Genomic DNA, 20232 nt, shown 5'->3' with positions numbered 1-20232 from the left:
ATTGCACATGAATATGTGTCACGACAGCACATAGATTGCACATGAATTTCACAGTAATTACACATATGACGGAATTGCACATGGTTAGGTCAGTATTGCGAGTGTTCAGGACGAACAGTGTTTGTTCTAAAGTGTGACAGCAGCAGGAGGACAGTGTCCTGCAGGGGACAGAGTGTCCTGCAGGGGACAGAGTGTCCTGCAGGGGGCGACACTCATGGTCCAGCATAGATGTGAGTTTAGCCAGGACCCTTCTGTCCCCCACCTCCTGCACCGAGTCCAGAGGACAGCCCAGGACGGAGCTTTGTCCAGCTTCTTCCTCTCCCTCTGTGATGACCACACCTACAGGAGCTGATGCACCACAGAGGAGGAGAAGGTCTTCACTGGTGAGGGGGGCGTGGCCTGTCCCGTCCCTGGATGTTCACTGGTGAGGGGGGCGTGGCCTGTCCCGTCCCTGGATGTTCTCTGGTGAGGGGGGCGTGGCCTGTCCCGTCCCTGGATGTTCACTGGTGAGGGGGCGTGGCCTGTCCCGTCCCTGGATGTTCTCTGGTGAGGGGGGCGTGGCCTGTCCCGTCCCTGGATGTTCTCTGGTGAGGGGGCGTGGCCTGTCCCGTCCCTGGATGTTCACTGGTGAGGGGGGCGTGGCCTGTCCCGTCCCTGGATGTTCTCTGGTGAGGGGGGCGTGGCCTGTCCCGTCCCTGGATGTTCACTGGTGAGGGGGCGTGGCCTGTCCCGTCCCTGGATGTTCACTGGTGAGGGGGCGTGGCCTGTCCCGTCCCTGGATGTTCTCTGGTGAGGGGGGCGTGGCCTGTCCCGTCCCTGGATGTTCACTGGTGAGGGGGCGTGGCCTGTCCCGTCCCTGGATGTTCACTGGTGAGGGGGCGTGGCCTGTCCCGTCCCTGGATGTTCACTGGTGAGGGGGCGTGGCCTGTCCCGTCCCTGGATGTTCACTGGTGAGGGGGCGTGGCCTGTCCCGTCCCTGGATGTTCACTGGTGAGGGGGCGTGGCCTGTCCCGTCCCTGGATGTTCACTGGTGAGGGGGGCGTGGCCTGTCCCGTCCCTGGATGTTCACTGGTGAGGGGGGCGTGGCCTGTCCCGTCCCTGGATGTTCACTGGTGAGGGGGGCGTGGCCTGTCCCGTCCCTGGATGTTCACTGGTGAGGGGGCGTGGCCTGTCCCGTCCCTGGATGTTCTCTGGTGAGGGGGCGTGGCCTGTCCCGTCCCTGGATGTTCACTGGTGAGGGGGGCGTGGCCTGTCCCGTCCCTGGATGTTCACTGGTGAGGGGGGCGTGGCCTGTCCCGTCCCTGGATGTTCACTGGTGAGGGGGGCGTGGCCTGTCCCGTCCCTGGATGTTCTCTGGTGAGGGGGGCGTGGCCTGTCCCGTCCCTGGATGTTCACTGGTGAGGGGGCGTGGCCTGTCCCGTCCCTGGATGTTCACTGGTGAGGGGGCGTGGCCTGTCCCGTCCCTGGATGTTCACTGGTGAGGGGGCGTGGCCTGTCCCGTCCCTGGATGTTCTCTGGTGAGGGGGGCGTGGCCTGTCCCGTCCCTGGATGTTCACTGGTGAGGGGGCGTGGCCTGTCCCGTCCCTGGATGTTCACTGGTGAGGGGGCGTGGCCTGTCCCGTCCCTGGATGTTCACTGGTGAGGGGGCGTGGCCTGTCCCGTCCCTGGATGTTCACTGGTGAGGGGGCGTGGCCTGTCCCGTCCCTGGATGTTCACTGGTGAGGGGGCGTGGCCTGTCCCGTCCCTGGATGTTCACTGGTGAGGGGGGCGTGGCCTGTCCCGTCCCTGGATGTTCACTGGTGAGGGGGGCGTGGCCTGTCCCGTCCCTGGATGTTCTCTGGTGAGGGGGGCGTGGCCTGTCCCGTCCCTGGATGTTCACTGGTGAGGGGGGCGTGGCCTGTCCCGTCCCTGGATGTTCACTGGTGAGGGGGCGTGGCCTGTCCCGTCCCTGGATGTTCTCTGGTGAGGGGGCGTGGCCTGTCCCGTCCCTGGATGTTCACTGGTGAGGGGGGCGTGGCCTGTCCCGTCCCTGGATGTTCACTGGTGAGGGGGGCGTGGCCTGTCCCGTCCCTGGATGTTCACTGGTGAGGGGGGCGTGGCCTGTCCCGTCCCTGGATGTTCTCTGGTGAGGGGGCGTGGCCTGTCCCGTCCCTGGATGTTCTCTGGTGAGGGGGGCGTGGCCTGTCCCGTCCCTGGATGTTCACTGGTGAGGGGGGCGTGGCCTGTCCCGTCCCTGGATGTTCACTGGTGAGGGGGCGTGGCCTGTCCCGTCCCTGGATGTTCTCTGGTGAGGGGGGCGTGGCCTGTCCCGTCCCTGGATGTTCACTGGTGAGGGGGCGTGGCCTGTCCCGTCCCTGGATGTTCTCTGGTGAGGGGGGCGTGGCCTGTCCCGTCCCTGGATGTTCACTGGTGAGGGGGCGTGGCCTGTCCCGTCCCTGGATGTTCACTGGTGAGGGGGCGTGGCCTGTCCCGTCCCTGGATGTTCTCTGGTGAGGGGGCGTGGCCTGTCCCGTCCCTGGATGTTCACTGGTGAGGGGGGCGTGGCCTGTCCCGTCCCTGGATGTTCTCTGGTGAGGGGGCGTGGCCTGTCCCGTCCCTGGATGTTCACTGGTGAGGGGGCGTGGCCTGTCCCGTCCCTGGATGTTCACTGGTGAGGGGGGCGTGGCCTGTCCCGTCCCTGGATGTTCTCTGGTGAGGGGGGCGTGGCCTGTCCCGTCCCTGGATGTTCTCTGGTGAGGGGGGCGTGGCCTGTCCCGTCCCTGGATGTTCACTGGTGAGGGGGGCGTGGCCTGTCCCGTCCCTGGATGTTCTCTGGTGAGGGGGGCGTGGCCTGTCCCGTCCCTGGATGTTCTCTGGTGAGGGGGGCGTGGCCTGTCCCGTCCCTGGATGTTCTCTGGTGAGGGGGGCGTGGGGTGGCGTCTGTGTTATAATATAATATAACACAATACAATATTGTATTGTGTTATATTATATGATCCATCCATCCATTTTCTACCACTTGTTCCCTTTTTGGGGTCGCGGGTGACTGGAGCCTATTATATTATATTATATTATATTATATTATATTATATTATATTATATTATATTATATTATATTATATTATATTATATTATATTATATTATATTATATTCTTGTAGAAACACAGTTGCATCAACAATACACACAACACAAATACTAAAGTATTTGATTGGCGACCAAAGCTCACGTGCTCATGTGCAGTACTGAAACACACCACCAGATGTCGCTCTGGACACGTGTTTGAAGCGTTCATGAAGCTTCACTTTGTCCATCACATGTGCAGGTCAAACATGTCAACACTGTAAACATGTTAAAGCCTGGACTCCCCTGGGGCAGGAACAACAACAACAACAACAACAACAACAACAACAACAACAACAACAACAACACACTCCACACCAGGCGGTGGCGCTATTGCGCCTTCTATTAGAAGAAGAAGAAGAAGAAGAAGAAGAAGAAAACGGCTCCGCGAAGAGGAAGTAAAGGTAAACACGGCTTCTGTTCCAGCCGTTTACTATAAAACCACAAAGATAACGCTTTAAACTATAGTACATGTACTTTTACAGGGTTTAAACGTCATGACTCGTGCTTAAATGCTCAGTAAATGTGCGTTATTCCCACACAAACAGCGGACAGAGAGTCACGTAGAAAAATGACCGATTTTAACCTGAATCAGTGAAAATGCCTGAAATACGTCAGTTTGCGCGCGTGTGTTCACATCTACGGGACATTCAGAGGGTCATTTTGGATTCGGCGTCGATAAAATGTGTTTGTTTGAACCGTTAACACTCAATAACTCCGTAAAGTGTTTGTGCTCTTTTCTTCTGCAGATGACGGTCCATAATCTGTACATTTTCGACCGAAATGGAAACTGTCTGTTTTATAACGAGTGGAACCGGAAGAAGCAGGCGGGGATCTCCAAAGACGAGGTTATTGTTATTGTTATTATTATTATTATTAGGCCCGAGCGCCACAAGCTGCGAGAGGCCTATTAATCTCGTAAGGCCGTGCGAAGCACGGCTGCGAAAGTGCGCACGAAATCAAGCGCAAAGCGCTCGCCCACTTCCAAACACTCACTAACGCACTCCTCCACTCACGCACGCCCCGTGCATACTAATTAGTTGTAGGAAAATGGAACATTACCGTTGTAAACGGGCGAAGCCCGTGCAAAAGTGCGCACTAAACGAGCGTTTTACATTGGGATGACGACCGCCCATATAAAGCACTCGTTTGCCCTAAGTAGCTCACAAATACGTTCCCCATCTCTTGCATGTTCCGTACATATAAGCATGTAATGCAAAAATTGAACACTATTACTGTTTAGAGGGCCAAAAACACAACAACTCAAAATTAACGAAAGTACCCGTCAGTGACCAGGGACCCACACCATGAGGTAGGAAAGCGCGAGCGCTTTCCAAAAATGTATAGTTTATGATATTTGAAAAATGGGAAACATTGTTTTCGCATCAGAATATTATTCTTTCTTCTTCTTCTTCTTCTTCTCGGGACCAACCGGAGGAGGAGAAGTCATTGGTCACTGACGGGTACTTTCGTTAATTTTGAGTGGGCTCCGCCCACTTTGTGTTTTTGGCCCTCTATACAGTAATAATGTTCAATTTTTGCATTACATGTTTATATGAACGGAACATGCAAGAGATGGGGAACGTATTTGTGAGCTACTTAGGGCAAACGAGTGCTTTATAAGGGGATGACGACCGCGAAATGTAAAGTGCTCGTTTAGTGCGCACTTTTGCACGGGCTTCGCCCGTTTACAACGGTAATGTTCCATTTTCCTACTACTAATTAGTCTGCACGGGCCGTGCGTGAGGAGGAGTGTGTTAGTGAGTGTTTGGAAGTGGGTTTCGAAGTGGGCGAGCGCTTTGCGCTCGATTTCGCGTGCACTACGTGCGCACTTTCACAGTCGGGACTAATAGGCCTCTCGCAGCTTGTGGCGCTTGGGCCTAATAAAGTGATAGTTAAAATAGTTTATTCTTTTTGATGGAATAATGCCACTGTCTTTGTAATAAAATGTGTTTTTATTAATTTTAGAGTCTGTTTCGTCCGGACAAACATGACGTTGTGTCTTCCTGTGTTTTCAGGAGTTCAAACTCATGTACGGGATGTTGTTCTCCATCAGATCGTTCGTCAGTAAAATGTCTCCTCTCGACATGTATCCTTTTAATTCATCATATATGATTTATACATATATATATATATATATATATATATATATATATATATATATATATATATATATATATATATGAGAATATGAGATTAATACTGAGAATCATCTGAATCATCTTTTTATAACATGACCAGATATTACCATTATTTCTGTTACTGTAACTACAAACTACCACTGCACGTGATCCTCATCTGTAAAGCACCTGAGAGAAGACCTGGTTTAGTCCTGTTCAAGTGATGTTCTAGACCTGTTCTAGACCTGTTCAAGTCATGTTCTAGACCTGTTCTAGACCTGTTCTAGTCCTGTTCTAGTCCTGTTCTAGACCTGTTCTAGACCTGTTCTAGACCTGTTCTAGTCCTGTTCTAGTCCTGTTCTAGTCCTGTTCTAGTCCTGTTCTAGTCCTGTTCTAGACCTGTTCTAGTCCTGTTCTAGACCTGTTCTAGTCCTGTTCTAGTCCTGTTCTAGACCTGTTCTAGACCTGTTCTAGACCTGTTCTAGTCCTGTTCTAGTCCTGTTCTAGTCCTGTTCTAGTCCTGTTCTAGACTTGTTCTAGTCCTGTTCTAGTCCTGTTCTAGTCCTGTTCTAGACCTGTTCTAGTCCTGTTCTAGACCTGTTCTAGTCCTGTTCTAGTCCTGTTCTAGACCTGTTCTAGTCATGTTCTAGACCTGTATCTAGACCTGTATCTAGACCTGTATCTAGTCCTGTTCTAGTCCTGTTCTAGTCCTGTTCTAGTCCTGTTCTAGACCTGTTCTAGTCATGTTCTAGACCTGTTCTAGACCTGTTCTAGACCTGTTCTAGACCTGTTCTAGTCATGTTCTAGACCTGTTCTAGTCCTGTTCTAGACATGTTCTAGACCTGTTCTAGTCCTGTTCTAGTCCTGTTCTAGTCCTGTTCTAGACCTGTTCTAGACCTGTTCTAGTCCTGTTCTAGTCCTGTTCTAGTCCTGTTCTAGTCCTGTTCTAGACTTGTTCTAGTCCTGTTCTAGTCCTGTTCTAGTCCTGTTCTAGACCTGTTCTAGTCCTGTTCTAGACCTGTTCTAGTCCTGTTCTAGTCCTGTTCTAGACCTGTTCTAGTCATGTTCTAGACCTGTATCTAGACCTGTATCTAGACCTGTTCTAGTCCTGTTCTAGACCTGTTCTAGTCCTGTTCTAGTCCTGTTCTAGACCTGTTCTAGTCATGTTCTAGACCTGTTCTAGACCTGTTCTAGTCCTGTTCTAGTCCTGTTCTAGACCTGTTCTAGTCCTGTTCTAGACCTGTTCTAGACCTGTTCTAGTCCTGTTCTAGACCTGTTCTAGTCATGTTCTAGTCCTGTTCTAGACCTGTTCTAGTCCTGTTCTAGACCTGTTCTAGTCCTGTTCTAGACCTGTTCTAGACCTGTTCTAGTCCTGTTCTAGTCCTGTTCTAGTCCTGTTCTAGTCCTGTTCTAGACCTGTTCTAGTCATGTTCTAGACCTGTTCTAGACCTGTTCTAGTCCTGTTCTAGACCTGTTCTAGTCATGTTCTAGACCTGTTCTAGACCTGTTCTAGTCCTGTTCTAGTCCTGTTCTAGACCTGTTCTAGACCTGTTCTAGACCTGTTCTAGTCCTGTTCTAGACCTGTTCTAGACCTGTTCTAGTCCTGTTCTAGACCTGTTCTAGTCATGTTCTAGTCCTGTTCTAGACCTGTTCTAGTCCTGTTCTAGACCTGTTCTAGTCCTGTTCTAGACCTGTTCTAGACCTGTTCTAGTCCTGTTCTAGTCCTGTTCTAGTCCTGTTCTAGACCTGTTCTAGACCTGTTCTAGTCCTGTTCTAGTCCTGTTCTAGTCATGTTCTAGACTTGTTCTAGTCCTTGACCTGGTTCTCTTCAGGAAAGACGGGTTCCTGTCCTTCCAGACCAGTAAATACAGACTTCATTTCTACGAAACGCCGAGTGGACTGAAGTTTGTCCTGAACACGGATCTGTCCGTGTCCAACGCCCGGGACACACTGCAGCACATCTACAGCAACGTGAGTGTCCAAAAAGTCCTCCAAATGTCCCCTAAATGTCCCCCACACTGCAGCACGTCTACAGCAACGTGAGTGTCCAAAAGGTCCTCCAAATGTCCCCTAAATGTCCTCCACACTGCAGCACATCTACAGCAACCTGAGTGTCCCAAAAGTCCTCCAAATGTCCCCTAAATGTCCCCCACACTGCAGCACATCTACAGCAACGTGAGTGTCCAAAAAGTCCTCCAAATGTCCCCTAAATGTCCCCCACGCGTGTTCTAAGCGTGTTCTCTGCATGCTCTAAGCGTGTTCTCAGCGTGTTCTCTGCATGCTCTAAGCGTGTTCTCTGCGTGTTCTAAGCGTGTTCTCAGCGTGTTCTCAGCGTGTTCTCTGCATGCTCTAAGCGTGTTCTCAGCGTGTTCTAAGCGTGTTCTCAGCGTGTTCTCTGCGTGTTCTCTGCGTGTTCTCAGCGTGTTCTCTGCATGCTCTAAGCGTGTTCTCAGCGTGTTCTAAGCGTGTTCTCAGCGTGTTCTCAGCGTGTTCTCAGCGTGTTCTCAGCGTGTTCTAAGCGTGTTCTCAGCGTGTTCTCAGCGTGTTCTCAGCGTGTTCTAAGCGTGTTCTCTGCATGCTCTAAGCGTGTTCTCAGCGTGTTCTAATAGTGTTCTCAGCGTGTTCTCAGCGTGTTCTCAGCGTGTTCTCAGCGTGTTCTCTGCATGCTCTAAGCGTGTTCTCAGCGTGTTCTAATAGTGTTCTCAGCGTGTTCTCAGCGTGTTCTCAGCGTGTTCTCAGCGTGTTCTCTGCATGCTCTAAGCGTGTTCTCAGCGTGTTCTCAGCGTGTTCTAAGCGTGTTCTCAGCGTGTTCTCAGCGTGTTCTAAGCGTGTTCTAAGCGTGTTCTCTGCATGCTCTAAGCGTGTTCTCAGCGTGTTCTAATAGTGTTCTCAGCGTGTTCTCAGCGTGTTCTCTGCATGCTCTAAGCGTGTTCTAAGCGTGTTCTCAGCGTGTTCTCAGCGTGTTCTAAGCGTGTTCTAAGCGTGTTCTCAGCGTGTTCTAAGCGTGTTCTCAGCGTGTTCTCTGCGTGTTCTCTCTGTTCTTGCAGCTGTACGTGGAGCACATCGTGAAGAACCCGCTCTGTTTGGGACAAACTCTGGACTCTGAACTCTTCTGCTCCAAACTAGAAGCTTTCATCAAAGCTCTGCCGTACTACAGCCCCAGAGCCGCCTAGACCACCTCTGACCTTCTGACCCTCTGTCCCTCTGCTCCTCTGACCCTCTGCTCCTCTGCTCCTCTGACCTTCTGACCCTCTGCTCCTCTGTCCCTCTGCTCCTCTGACCTTCTGACCCTCTGTCCCTCTGCTCCTCTGACCTTCTGACCCTCTGTCCCTCTGCTCCTCTGACCTTCTGACCCTCTGTCCCTCTGCTCCTCTGACCCTCTGCTCCTCTGTCCCTCTGCTCCTCTGACCTTCTGACCCTCTGACCCTCTGTCCCTCTGCTCCTCTGACCCTCTGCTCCTCTGACCCTCTGCTCCTCTGACCCTCTGCTCCTCTGTCCCTCTGCTCCTCTGACCTTCTGACCCTCTGACCCTCTGCTCCTCTGACCCTCTGCTCCTCTGACCCTCTGCTCCTCTGTCCCTCTGCTCCTCTGACCTTCTGACCCTCTGTCCCTCTGCTCCTCTGTCCCTCTGCTCCTCTGACCCTCTGCTCCTCTGTCCCTCTGCTCCTCTGACCTTCTGACCCTCTGCTCCTCTGTCCCTCTGCTCCTCTGTCCCTCTGCTCCTCTGACCCTCTGTCCCTCTGCTCCTCTGTCCCTCTGCTCCTCTGACCCTCTGCTCCTCTGACCCTCTGCTCCTCTGTCCCTCTGCTCCTCTGACCCTCTGTCCCTCTGCTCCTCTGTCCCTCTGCTCCTCTGACCCTCTGCTCCTCTGACCTTCTGCTTTTGTGTTCTGTGCTTAAGTGACTTAATGATATTTTGTGAATTGAATAAATGTAAATAATGAAACAAGAGACTTCTGAATTCTTTCAAAACAGATTTAGAAGCTGCTTTAGACCTGGTTTAGTCCTGGTTTAGACCTGGTTTAGACCTGGTTTAGTCCTTGTTTAGACCTGGTTTAGACCTGGTTCAGACCTGGTTTAGTCCTGGTTTAGACCTGGTTTAGACCTGGTTTAGACCTGGTTTAGACCTGGTTTAGACCTGGTTCAGACCTGGTTTAGTCCTGGTTTAGACCTGGTTTAGACCTGGTTTAGTCCTTGTTTAGACCTGGTTTAGACCTGGTTTAGACCTGGTTTAGTCCTGGTTTAGACCTGGTTTAGACCTGGTTTAGACCTGGTTTAGACCTGGTTTAGACCTGGTTCAGACCTGGTTTAGTCCTGGTTTAGACCTGCTTTAGTCCTGGTTTAGACCTGGTTTAGTCCTGGTTTAGTCCTGGTTTAGTCCTGGTTTAGTCCTGGTTTAGACCTGGTTTAGACCTGGTTTAGACCTGGTTTAGACCTGGTTTAGACCTGGTTTAGACCTGGTTTAGTCCTGGTTTAGTCCTGGTTTAGACCTGGTTTAGACCTGGTTTAGACCTGGTTTAGACCTGGTTTAGATCTGGTTTAGTCCTGGTTTAGATCTGGTTTAGACCTGGTTTAGACCTGTTTTAGACCTGGTTTAGTCCTGGTTTAGACCTGGTTTAGTCCTGGTTTAGACCTGGTAAAGTCCTGGTTTAGACCTGGTTTAGATCTGGTTTAGTCCTGGTTTAGACCTGGTTTAGACCTGGTTTAGACCTGGTAAAGTCCTGGTTTAGACCTGGTTTAGACCTGGTTTAGACCTGGTTTAGACCTGGTTTAGTCCTGGTTTAGACCTGGTAAAGTCCTGGTTTAGACCTGGTTTAGACCTGGTTTAGACCTGGTTTAGTCCTGGTTTAGACCTGGTTTAGATCTGGTTTAGTCCTGGTTTAGATCTGGTTTAGACCTGGTTTAGACCTGTTTTAGACCTGGTTTAGTCCTGGTTTAGACCTGGTTTAGTCCTGGTTTAGACCTGGTAAAGTCCTGGTTTAGACCTGGTTTAGATCTGGTTTAGTCCTGGTTTAGACCTGGTTTCGACCTGGTTTAGATCTGGTTTAGACCTGGTTTAGACCTGGTTTAGTCCTGGTTTAGACCTGGTTTAGTCCTGGTTTAGACCTGGTTTAGTCCTGGTTTAGACCTGGTTTAGTCCTGGTTTAGATCTGGTTTAGACCTGGTTTAGACCTGGTTTAGACCTGGTTTAGACCTGGTTTGGACCTGGTTTAGTCCTGGTTTAGACCTGGTTTAGTCCTGGTTTAGACCTGGTAAAGTCCTGGTTTAGACCTGGTTTAGATCTGGTTTAGTCCTGGTTTAGACCTGGTTTCGACCTGGTTTGGATCTGGTTTAGTCCTGGTTTAGATCTGGTTTAGACCTGGTTTAGACCTGGTTTAGACCTGGTTTAGTCCTGGTTTAGATCTGGTTTAGACCTGGTTTAGACCTGGTTTAGTCCTGGTTTAGACCTGGTAAAGTCCTGGTTTAGACCTGGTTTAGATCTGGTTTAGATCTGGTTTAGTCCTGGTTTAGATCTGGTTTAGACCTGGTTTAGATCTGGTTTAGACCTGGTTTAGACCTGGTTTAGACCTGGTTTAGTCCTGGTTTAGACCTGGTTTAGTCCTGGTTTAGACCTGGTAAAGTCCTGGTTTAGACCTGGTTTAGATCTGGTTTAGTCCTGCTTTAGTCCTGGTTTAGACCTGGTTTAGACCTGGTTTAGTCCTGCTTTAGTCCTGGTTTAGACCTGGTTTAGACCTGGTTTAGACCTGGTTTAGTCCTGGTTTAGTCCTGGTTTAGACCTGGTTTAGACCTGGTTTAGACCTGGTTTAGACCTGGTTTAGTCCTGGTTTAGTCCTGGTTTAGACCTGGTTTAGACCTGGTTTAGACCTGGTTTAGACCTGGTTTAGTCCTGGTTTAGTCCTGGTTTAGACCTGGTTTAGACCTGGTTTAGACCTGGTTTACACCTGGTTTAGTCCTGGTTTAGACCTGGTTTAGATCTGGTTTAGTCCTGGTTTAGATCTGGTTTAGACCTGGTTTAGATCTGGTTTAGACCTGGTTTAGACCTGGTTTAGACCTGGTTTAGTCCTGGTTTAGACCTGGTTTAGTCCTGGTTTAGACCTGGTAAAGTCCTGGTTTAGACCTGGTTTAGATCTGGTTTAGTCCTGGTTTAGACCTGGTTTCGACCTGGTTTAGATCTGGTTTAGACCTGGTTTAGACCTGGTTTAGTCCTGGTTTAGACCTGGTTTAGTCCTGGTTTAGACCTGGTAAAGTCCTGGTTTAGACCTGGTTTAGATCTGGTTTAGTCCTGGTTTAGATCTGGTTTAGACCTGGTTTAGATCTGGTTTAGACCTGGTTTAGACCTGGTTTAGACCTGGTTTAGTCCTGGTTTAGACCTGGTTTAGTCCTGGTTTAGACCTGGTAAAGTCCTGGTTTAGACCTGGTTTAGATCCGGTTTAGTCCTGGTTTAGACCTGGTTTCGACCTGGTTTAGATCTGGTTTAGACCTGGTTTAGACCTGGTTTAGTCCTGGTTTAGACCTGGTTTAGTCCTGGTTTAGACCTGGTAAAGTCCTGGTTTAGACCTGGTTTAGACCTGGTTTAGATCCGGTTTAGTCCTGGTTTAGTCCTGGTTTAGATCCGGTTTAGACCTGGTTTAGATCTGGTTTAGACCTGGTTTAGACCTGGTTTAGACCTGGTTTAGACCTGGTTTAGTCCTGGTTTAGACCTGGTTTAGTCCTGGTTTAGACCTGGTAAAGTCCTGGTTTAGACCTGGTTTAGATCCGGTTTAGTCCTGGTTTAGACCTGGTTTCGACCTGGTTTAGATCTGGTTTAGACCTGGTTTAGACCTGGTTTAGTCCTGGTTTAGACCTGGTTTAGTCCTGGTTTAGACCTGGTAAAGTCCTGGTTTAGACCTGGTTTAGATCTGGTTTAGATCCGGTTTAGTCCTGGTTTAGATCTGGTTTAGACCTGGTTTAGATCTGGTTTAGACCTGGTTTAGACCTGGTTTAGACCTGGTTTAGTCCTGGTTTAGACCTGGTTTAGTCCTGGTTTAGACCTGGTAAAGTCCTGGTTTAGACCTGGTTTAGACCTGGTTTAGATCTGGTTTAGTCCTGGTTTAGACCTGGTTTCGACCTGGTTTGGATCTGGTTTAGTCCTGGTTTAGATCTGGTTTAGACCTGGTTTAGACCTGGTTTAGACCTGGTTTAGTCCTGGTTTAGTCCTGGTTTAGTCCTGGTTTAGTCCTGGTTTAGACCTGGTTTAGTCCTGGTTTAGTCCTGGTTTAGTCCTGGTTTAGTCCTGGTTTAGACCTGGTTTAGTCCTGGTTTAGTCCTGGTTTAGTCCTGGTTTAGTCCTGGTTTAGACCTGGTTTAGACCTGGTTTAGACCTGGTTTAGACCTGGTTTAGACCTGGTTTAGTCCTGGTTTAGTCCTGGTTTAGACCTGGTTTAGACCTGGTTTAGACCTGGTTTAGACCTGGTTTAGTCCTGGTTTAGACCTGGTTTAGATCTGGTTTAGTCCTGGTTTAGATCTGGTTTAGACCTGGTTTAGACCTGTTTTAGACCTGGTTTAGTCCTGGTTTAGACCTGGTTTAGTCCTGGTTTAGACCTGGTAAAGTCCTGGTTTAGACCTGGTTTAGATCTGGTTTAGTCCTGGTTTAGACCTGGTTTCGACCTGGTTTAGATCTGGTTTAGACCTGGTTTAGACCTGGTTTAGTCCTGGTTTAGACCTGGTTTAGTCCTGGTTTAGACCTGGTTTAGTCCTGGTTTAGACCTGGTAAAGTCCTGGTTTAGACCTGGTTTAGATCTGGTTTAGATCTGGTTTAGTCCTGGTTTAGTCCTGGTTTAGACCTGGTTTAGTCCTGGTTTAGACCTGGTAAAGTCCTGGTTTAGACCTGGTTTAGATCTGGTTTAGTCCTGGTTTAGACCTGGTTTCGACCTGGTTTGGATCTGGTTTAGTCCTGGTTTAGATCTGGTTTAGACCTGGTTTAGACCTGGTTTAGACCTGGTTTAGTCCTGGTTTAGATCTGGTTTAGACCTGGTTTAGACCTGGTAAAGTCCTGGTTTAGACCTGGTTTAGATCTGGTTTAGATCTGGTTTAGTCCTGGTTTAGATCTGGTTTAGACCTGGTTTAGATCTGGTTTAGACCTGGTTTAGACCTGGTTTAGACCTGGTTTAGTCCTGGTTTAGACCTGGTTTAGTCCTGGTTTAGACCTGGTAAAGTCCTGGTTTAGACCTGGTTTAGATCTGGTTTAGTCCTGCTTTAGTCCTGGTTTAGACCTGGTTTAGACCTGGTTTAGTCCTGGTTTAGACCTGGTTTAGTCCTGGTTTAGTCCTGGTTTAGACCTGGTTTAGACCTGGTTTAGACCTGGTTTAGACCTGGTTTAGTCCTGGTTTAGTCCTGGTTTAGACCTGGTTTAGACCTGGTTTAGACCTGGTTTAGACCTGGTTTAGTCCTGGTTTAGACCAGGTTTAGACCTGGTTTAGACCTGGTTTAGTCCTGGTTTAGACCTGGTTTAGTCCTGGTTTAGTCCTGGTTTAGACCTGGTTTAGACCTGGTTTAGACCTGGTTTACACCTGGTTTAGTCCTGGTTTAGACCTGGTTTAGATCTGGTTTAGTCCTGGTTTAGATCTGGTTTAGACCTGGTTTAGATCTGGTTTAGACCTGGTTTAGACCTGGTTTAGACCTGGTTTAGTCCTGGTTTAGACCTGGTTTAGTCCTGGTTTAGACCTGGTAAAGTCCTGGTTTAGACCTGGTTTAGATCCGGTTTAGTCCTGGTTTAGACCTGGTTTCGACCTGGTTTAGATCTGGTTTAGACCTGGTTTAGACCTGGTTTAGTCCTGGTTTAGACCTGGTTTAGTCCTGGTTTAGACCTGGTAAAGTCCTGGTTTAGACCTGGTTTAGATCTGGTTTAGATCCGGTTTAGTCCTGGTTTAGATCTGGTTTAGACCTGGTTTAGATCTGGTTTAGACCTGGTTTAGACCTGGTTTAGACCTGGTTTAGTCCTGGTTTAGACCTGGTTTAGTCCTGGTTTAGACCTGGTAAAGTCCTGGTTTAGACCTGGTTTCGACCTGGTTTGGATCTGGTTTAGTCCTGGTTTAGATCTGGTTTAGACCTGGTTTAGACCTGGTTTAGACCTGGTTTAGACCTGGTTTAGTCCTGGTTTAGTCCTGGTTTAGACCTGGTTTAGTCCTGGTTTAGTCCTGGTTTAGTCCTGGTTTAGACCTGGTTTAGTCCTGGTTTAGTCCTGGTTTAGTCCTGGTTTAGTCCTGGTTTAGTCCTGGTTTAGACCTGGTTTAGACCTGGTTTAGACCTGGTTTAGACCTGGTTTAGTCCTGGTTTAGTCCTGGTTTAGACCTGGTTTAGACCTGGTTTAGACCTGGTTTAGACCTGGTTTAGTCCTGGTTTAGACCTGGTTTAGATCTGGTTTAGTCCTGGTTTAGATCTGGTTTAGACCTGGTTTAGACCTGTTTTAGACCTGGTTTAGTCCTGGTTTAGACCTGGTTTAGTCCTGGTTTAGACCTGGTAAAGTCCTGGTTTAGACCTGGTTTAGATCTGGTTTAGTCCTGGTTTAGACCTGGTTTCGACCTGGTTTAGATCTGGTTTAGACCTGGTTTAGACCTGGTTTAGTCCTGGTTTAGACCTGGTTTAGTCCTGGTTTAGACCTGGTTTAGTCCTGGTTTAGACCTGGTAAAGTCCTGGTTTAGACCTGGTTTAGATCTGGTTTAGATCTGGTTTAGTCCTGGTTTAGTCCTGGTTTAGACCTGGTTTAGTCCTGGTTTAGACCTGGTAAAGTCCTGGTTTAGACCTGGTTTAGATCTGGTTTAGTCCTGGTTTAGACCTGGTTTCGACCTGGTTTGGATCTGGTTTAGTCCTGGTTTAGATCTGGTTTAGACCTGGTTTAGACCTGGTTTAGACCTGGTTTAGTCCTGGTTTAGATCTGGTTTAGACCTGGTTTAGACCTGGTTTAGTCCTGGTTTAGACCTGGTAAAGTCCTGGTTTAGACCTGGTTTAGATCTGGTTTAGATCTGGTTTAGTCCTGGTTTAGATCTGGTTTAGACCTGGTTTAGATCTGGTTTAGACCTGGTTTAGACCTGGTTTAGACCTGGTTTAGTCCTGGTTTAGACCTGGTTTAGTCCTGGTTTAGACCTGGTAAAGTCCTGGTTTAGACCTGGTTTAGATCTGGTTTAGTCCTGCTTTAGTCCTGGTTTAGACCTGGTTTAGACCTGGTTTAGTCCTGCTTTAGTCCTGGTTTAGACCTGGTTTAGACCTGGTTTAGACCTGGTTTAGACCTGGTTTAGTCCTGGTTTAGTCCTGGTTTAGACCTGGTTTAGACCTGGTTTAGACCTGGTTTAGACCTGGTTTAGTCCTGGTTTAGTCCTGGTTTAGACCTGGTTTAGACCTGGTTTAGACCTGGTTTAGACCTGGTTTAGTCCTGGTTTAGTCCTGGTTTAGACCTGGTTTAGACCTGGTTTAGACCTGGTTTACACCTGGTTTAGTCCTGGTTTAGACCTGGTTTAGATCTGGTTTAGTCCTGGTTTAGATCTGGTTTAGACCTGGTTTAGATCTGGTTTAGACCTGGTTTAGACCTGGTTTAGACCTGGTTTAGTCCTGGTTTAGACCTGGTTTAGTCCTGGTTTAGACCTGGTAAAGTCCTGGTTTAGACCTGGTTTAGATCTGGTTTAGTCCTGGTTTAGACCTGGTTTCGACCTGGTTTAGATCTGGTTTAGACCTGGTTTAGACCTGGTTTAGTCCTGGTTTAGACCTGGTTTAGTCCTGGTTTAGACCTGGTAAAGTCCTGGTTTAGACCTGGTTTAGATCTGGTTTAGTCCTGGTTTAGATCTGGTTTAGACCTGGTTTAGATCTGGTTTAGACCTGGTTTAGACCTGGTTTAGACCTGGTTTAGTCCTGGTTTAGACCTGGTTTAGTCCTGGTTTAGACCTGGTAAAGTCCTGGTTTAGACCTGGTTTAGATCCGGTTTAGTCCTGGTTTAGACCTGGTTTCGACCTGGTTTAGATCTGGTTTAGACCTGGTTTAGACCTGGTTTAGTCCTGGTTTAGACCTGGTTTAGTCCTGGTTTAGACCTGGTAAAGTCCTGGTTTAGACCTGGTTTAGACCTGGTTTAGATCTGGTTTAGATCCGGTTTAGTCCTGGTTTAGATCTGGTTTAGACCTGGTTTAGATCTGGTTTAGACCTGGTTTAGACCTGGTTTAGACCTGGTTTAGACCTGGTTTAGTCCTGGTTTAGACCTGGTTTAGTCCTGGTTTAGACCTGGTAAAGTCCTGGTTTAGACCTGGTTTAGATCCGGTTTAGTCCTGGTTTAGACCTGGTTTCGACCTGGTTTAGATCTGGTTTAGACCTGGTTTAGACCTGGTTTAGTCCTGGTTTAGACCTGGTTTAGTCCTGGTTTAGACCTGGTAAAGTCCTGGTTTAGACCTGGTTTAGATCTGGTTTAGATCCGGTTTAGTCCTGGTTTAGATCTGGTTTAGACCTGGTTTAGATCTGGTTTAGACCTGGTTTAGACCTGGTTTAGACCTGGTTTAGTCCTGGTTTAGACCTGGTTTAGTCCTGGTTTAGACCTGGTAAAGTCCTGGTTTAGACCTGGTTTAGACCTGGTTTAGATCTGGTTTAGTCCTGGTTTAGACCTGGTTTCGACCTGGTTTGGATCTGGTTTAGTCCTGGTTTAGATCTGGTTTAGACCTGGTTTAGACCTGGTTTAGACCTGGTTTAGTCCTGGTTTAGTCCTGGTTTAGTCCTGGTTTAGTCCTGGTTTAGACCTGGTTTAGTCCTGGTTTAGTCCTGGTTTAGACCTGGTTTAGTCCTGGTTTAGTCCTGGTTTAGTCCTGGTTTAGTCCTGGTTTAGTCCTGGTTTAGACCTGGTTTAGACCTGGTTTAGACCTGGTTTAGACCTGGTTTAGACCTGGTTTAGTCCTGGTTTAGTCCTGGTTTAGACCTGGTTTAGACCTGGTTTAGACCTGGTTTAGACCTGGTTTAGTCCTGGTTTAGACCTGGTTTAGATCTGGTTTAGTCCTGGTTTAGATCTGGTTTAGACCTGGTTTAGACCTGTTTTAGACCTGGTTTAGTCCTGGTTTAGACCTGGTTTAGTCCTGGTTTAGACCTGGTAAAGTCCTGGTTTAGACCTGGTTTAGATCTGGTTTAGTCCTGGTTTAGACCTGGTTTCGACCTGGTTTAGATCTGGTTTAGACCTGGTTTAGACCTGGTTTAGTCCTGGTTTAGACCTGGTTTAGTCCTGGTTTAGACCTGGTTTAGTCCTGGTTTAGACCTGGTAAAGTCCTGGTTTAGACCTGGTTTAGATCTGGTTTAGATCTGGTTTAGTCCTGGTTTAGATCTGGTTTAGACCTGGTTTAGACCTGGTTTAGACCTGGTTTAGACCTGGTTTGGACCTGGTTTAGTCCTGGTTTAGACCTGGTTTAGTCCTGGTTTAGACCTGGTAAAGTCCTGGTTTAGACCTGGTTTAGACCTGGTTTAGTCCTGCTTTAGTCCTGGTTTAGACCTGGTTTAGACCTGGTTTAGTCCTGGTTTAGTCCTGCTTTAGTCCTGGTTTAGACCTGGTTTAGACCTGGTTTAGACCTGGTTTAGACCTGGTTTAGTCCTGGTTTAGTCCTGGTTTAGACCTGGTTTAGACCTGGTTTAGACCTGGTTTAGACCTGGTTTAGTCCTGGTTTAGTCCTGGTTTAGACCTGGTTTAGACCTGGTTTAGACCTGGTTTAGACCTGGTTTAGTCCTGGTTTAGTCCTGGTTTAGACCTGGTTTAGACCTGGTTTAGACCTGGTTTACACCTGGTTTAGTCCTGGTTTAGATCTGGTTTAGACCTGGTTTAGATCTGGTTTAGACCTGGTTTAGACCTGGTTTAGACCTGGTTTAGTCCTGGTTTAGACCTGGTTTAGTCCTGGTTTAGACCTGGTTTAGACCTGGTTTAGACCTGGTTTAGTCCTGGTTTAGACCTGGTTTAGTCCTGGTTTAGACCTGGTAAAGTCCTGGTTTAGACCTGGTTTAGATCCGGTTTAGTCCTGGTTTAGACCTGGTTTCGACCTGGTTTAGATCTGGTTTAGACCTGGTTTAGACCTGGTTTAGACCTGGTTTAGTCCTGGTTTAGACCTGGTTTAGTCCTGGTTTAGACCTGGTAAAGTCCTGGTTTAGACCTGGTTTAGATCCGGTTTAGTCCTGGTTTAGACCTGGTTTCGACCTGGTTTAGATCTGGTTTAGACCTGGTTTAGACCTGGTTTAGTCCTGGTTTAGACCTGGTTTAGTCCTGGTTTAGACCTGGTAAAGTCCTGGTTTAGACCTGGTTTAGATCTGGTTTAGATCCGGTTTAGTCCTGGTTTAGATCTGGTTTAGACCTGGTTTAGATCTGGTTTAGACCTGGTTTAGACCTGGTTTAGACCTGGTTTAGTCCTGGTTTAGACCTGGTTTAGTCCTGGTTTAGACCTGGTAAAGTCCTGGTTTAGACCTGGTTTAGATCTGGTTTAGTCCTGGTTTAGACCTGGTTTCGACCTGGTTTGGATCTGGTTTAGTCCTGGTTTAGATCTGGTTTAGACCTGGTTTAGACCTGGTTTCGACCTGGTTTGGATCTGGTTTAGTCCTGGTTTAGTCCTGGTTTAGATCTGGTTTAGACCTGGTTTAGTCCTGGTTTAGACCTGGTTTAGACCTGGTTTAGACCTGGTTTAGTCCTGGTTTAGACCTGGTTTAGACCTGGTTTAGACCTGGTTTAGACCTGGTTTAGACCTGGTTTAGACCTGGTTTAGACCTGGTTTAGTCCTGGTTTAGACCTGGTTTAGACCTGGTTTAGACCTGGTTTAGACCTGGTTTAGACCTGGTTTAGACCTGGTTTAGACCTGGTTTAGTCCTGGTTTAGTCCTGGTTTAGTCCTGGTTTAGTCCTGGTTTAGACCTGGTTTAGTCCTGGTTTAGACCTGGTTTAGACCTGGTTTAGACCTGGTTTAGTCCTGGTTTAGTCCTGGTTTAGACCTGGTTTAGTCCTGGTTTAGTCCTGGTTTAGACCTGGTTTAGACCTGGTTTAGTCCTGGTTTAGACCTGGTTTAGACCTGGTTTAGACCTGGTTTAGTCCTGGTTTAGACCTGGTTTAGACCTGGTTTAGACCTGGTTTAGACCTGGTTTAGTCCTGGTTTAGACCTGGTTTAGACCTGGTTTAGACCTGGTTTAGACCTGGTTTAGACCTGGTTTAGACCTGGTTTAGTCCTGGTTTAGACCTGGTTTAGACCTGGTTTCGACCTGGTTTCGACCTGGTTTAGTCCTGGTTTAGTACTGGTTTAGTCCTGGTTTAGTCCTGGTTTAGACCTGGTTTAGTCCTGGTTTAGACCTGGTTTAGACCTGGTTTAGTCCTGGTTTAGACCTGGTTTAGTCCTGGTTTAGACCTGGTAAAGTCCTGGTTTAGACCTGGTTTAGATCTGGTTTAGTCCTGGTTTAGACCTGGTTTCGACCTGGTTTGGATCTGGTTTAGTCCTGGTTTAGATCTGGTTTAGACCTGGTTTAGACCTGGTTTAGACCTGGTTTAGACCTGGTTTAGACCTGGTTTAGATCTGGTTTAGACCTGGTTTAGACCTGGTTTAGTCCTGGTTTAGATCTGGTTTAGACCTGGTTTAGTCCTGGTTTAGACCTGGTTTAGACCTGGTTTAGACCTGGTTTAGACCTGGTTTAGACCTGGTTTAGACCTGGTTTAGACCTGGTTTAGTCCTGGTTTAGACCTGGTTTAGACCTGGTTTAGACCTGGTTTAGACCTGGTTTAGACCTGGTTTAGACCTGGTTTAGACCTGGTTTAGACCTGGTTTAGACCTGGTTTAGACCTGGTTTAGTCCTGGTTTAGACCTGGTTTAGACCTGGTTTAGACCTGGTTTAGACCTGGTTTAGACCTGGTTTAGACCTGGTTTAGTCCTGGTTTAGTCCTGGTTTAGTCCTGGTTTAGTCCTGGTTTAGACCTGGTTTAGTCCTGGTTTAGACCTGGTTTAGACCTGGTTTAGACCTGGTTTAGACCTGGTTTAGTCCTGGTTTAGTCCTGGTT

General features: G+C 48.0%; 1 protein-coding gene across 1 annotated transcript; it reads left to right on the top strand.

The window, feature by feature from the left end:
- The first annotated feature begins 3807 nt into the window (after positions 1-3807).
- trappc1 (trafficking protein particle complex subunit 1) lies at positions 3808-9167 on the top strand. Its single transcript, XM_072458461.1, has 6 exons — positions 3808-3949; positions 5120-5190; positions 7054-7192; positions 8269-8399; positions 8631-8647; positions 8751-9167. The coding sequence occupies exons 1-4, from the start codon at positions 3851-3853 to the stop codon at positions 8392-8394; spliced, it is 435 nt and encodes a 144-aa protein (XP_072314562.1). The 5' UTR covers positions 3808-3850; the 3' UTR covers positions 8395-8399; positions 8631-8647; positions 8751-9167.
- The last annotated feature ends 11065 nt before the right edge of the window (positions 9168-20232 follow it).

This window comes from Eucyclogobius newberryi, unplaced genomic scaffold (assembly GCF_026437365.1).
Source record: "Eucyclogobius newberryi isolate DKJ021-1_F unplaced genomic scaffold, fEucNew1.0.hap1 SCAF_22, whole genome shotgun sequence".
Lineage (NCBI taxonomy): Eukaryota > Metazoa > Chordata > Actinopteri > Gobiiformes > Gobiidae > Eucyclogobius > Eucyclogobius newberryi.
This window is presented reverse-complemented; position numbering and strand designations above follow the sequence as displayed.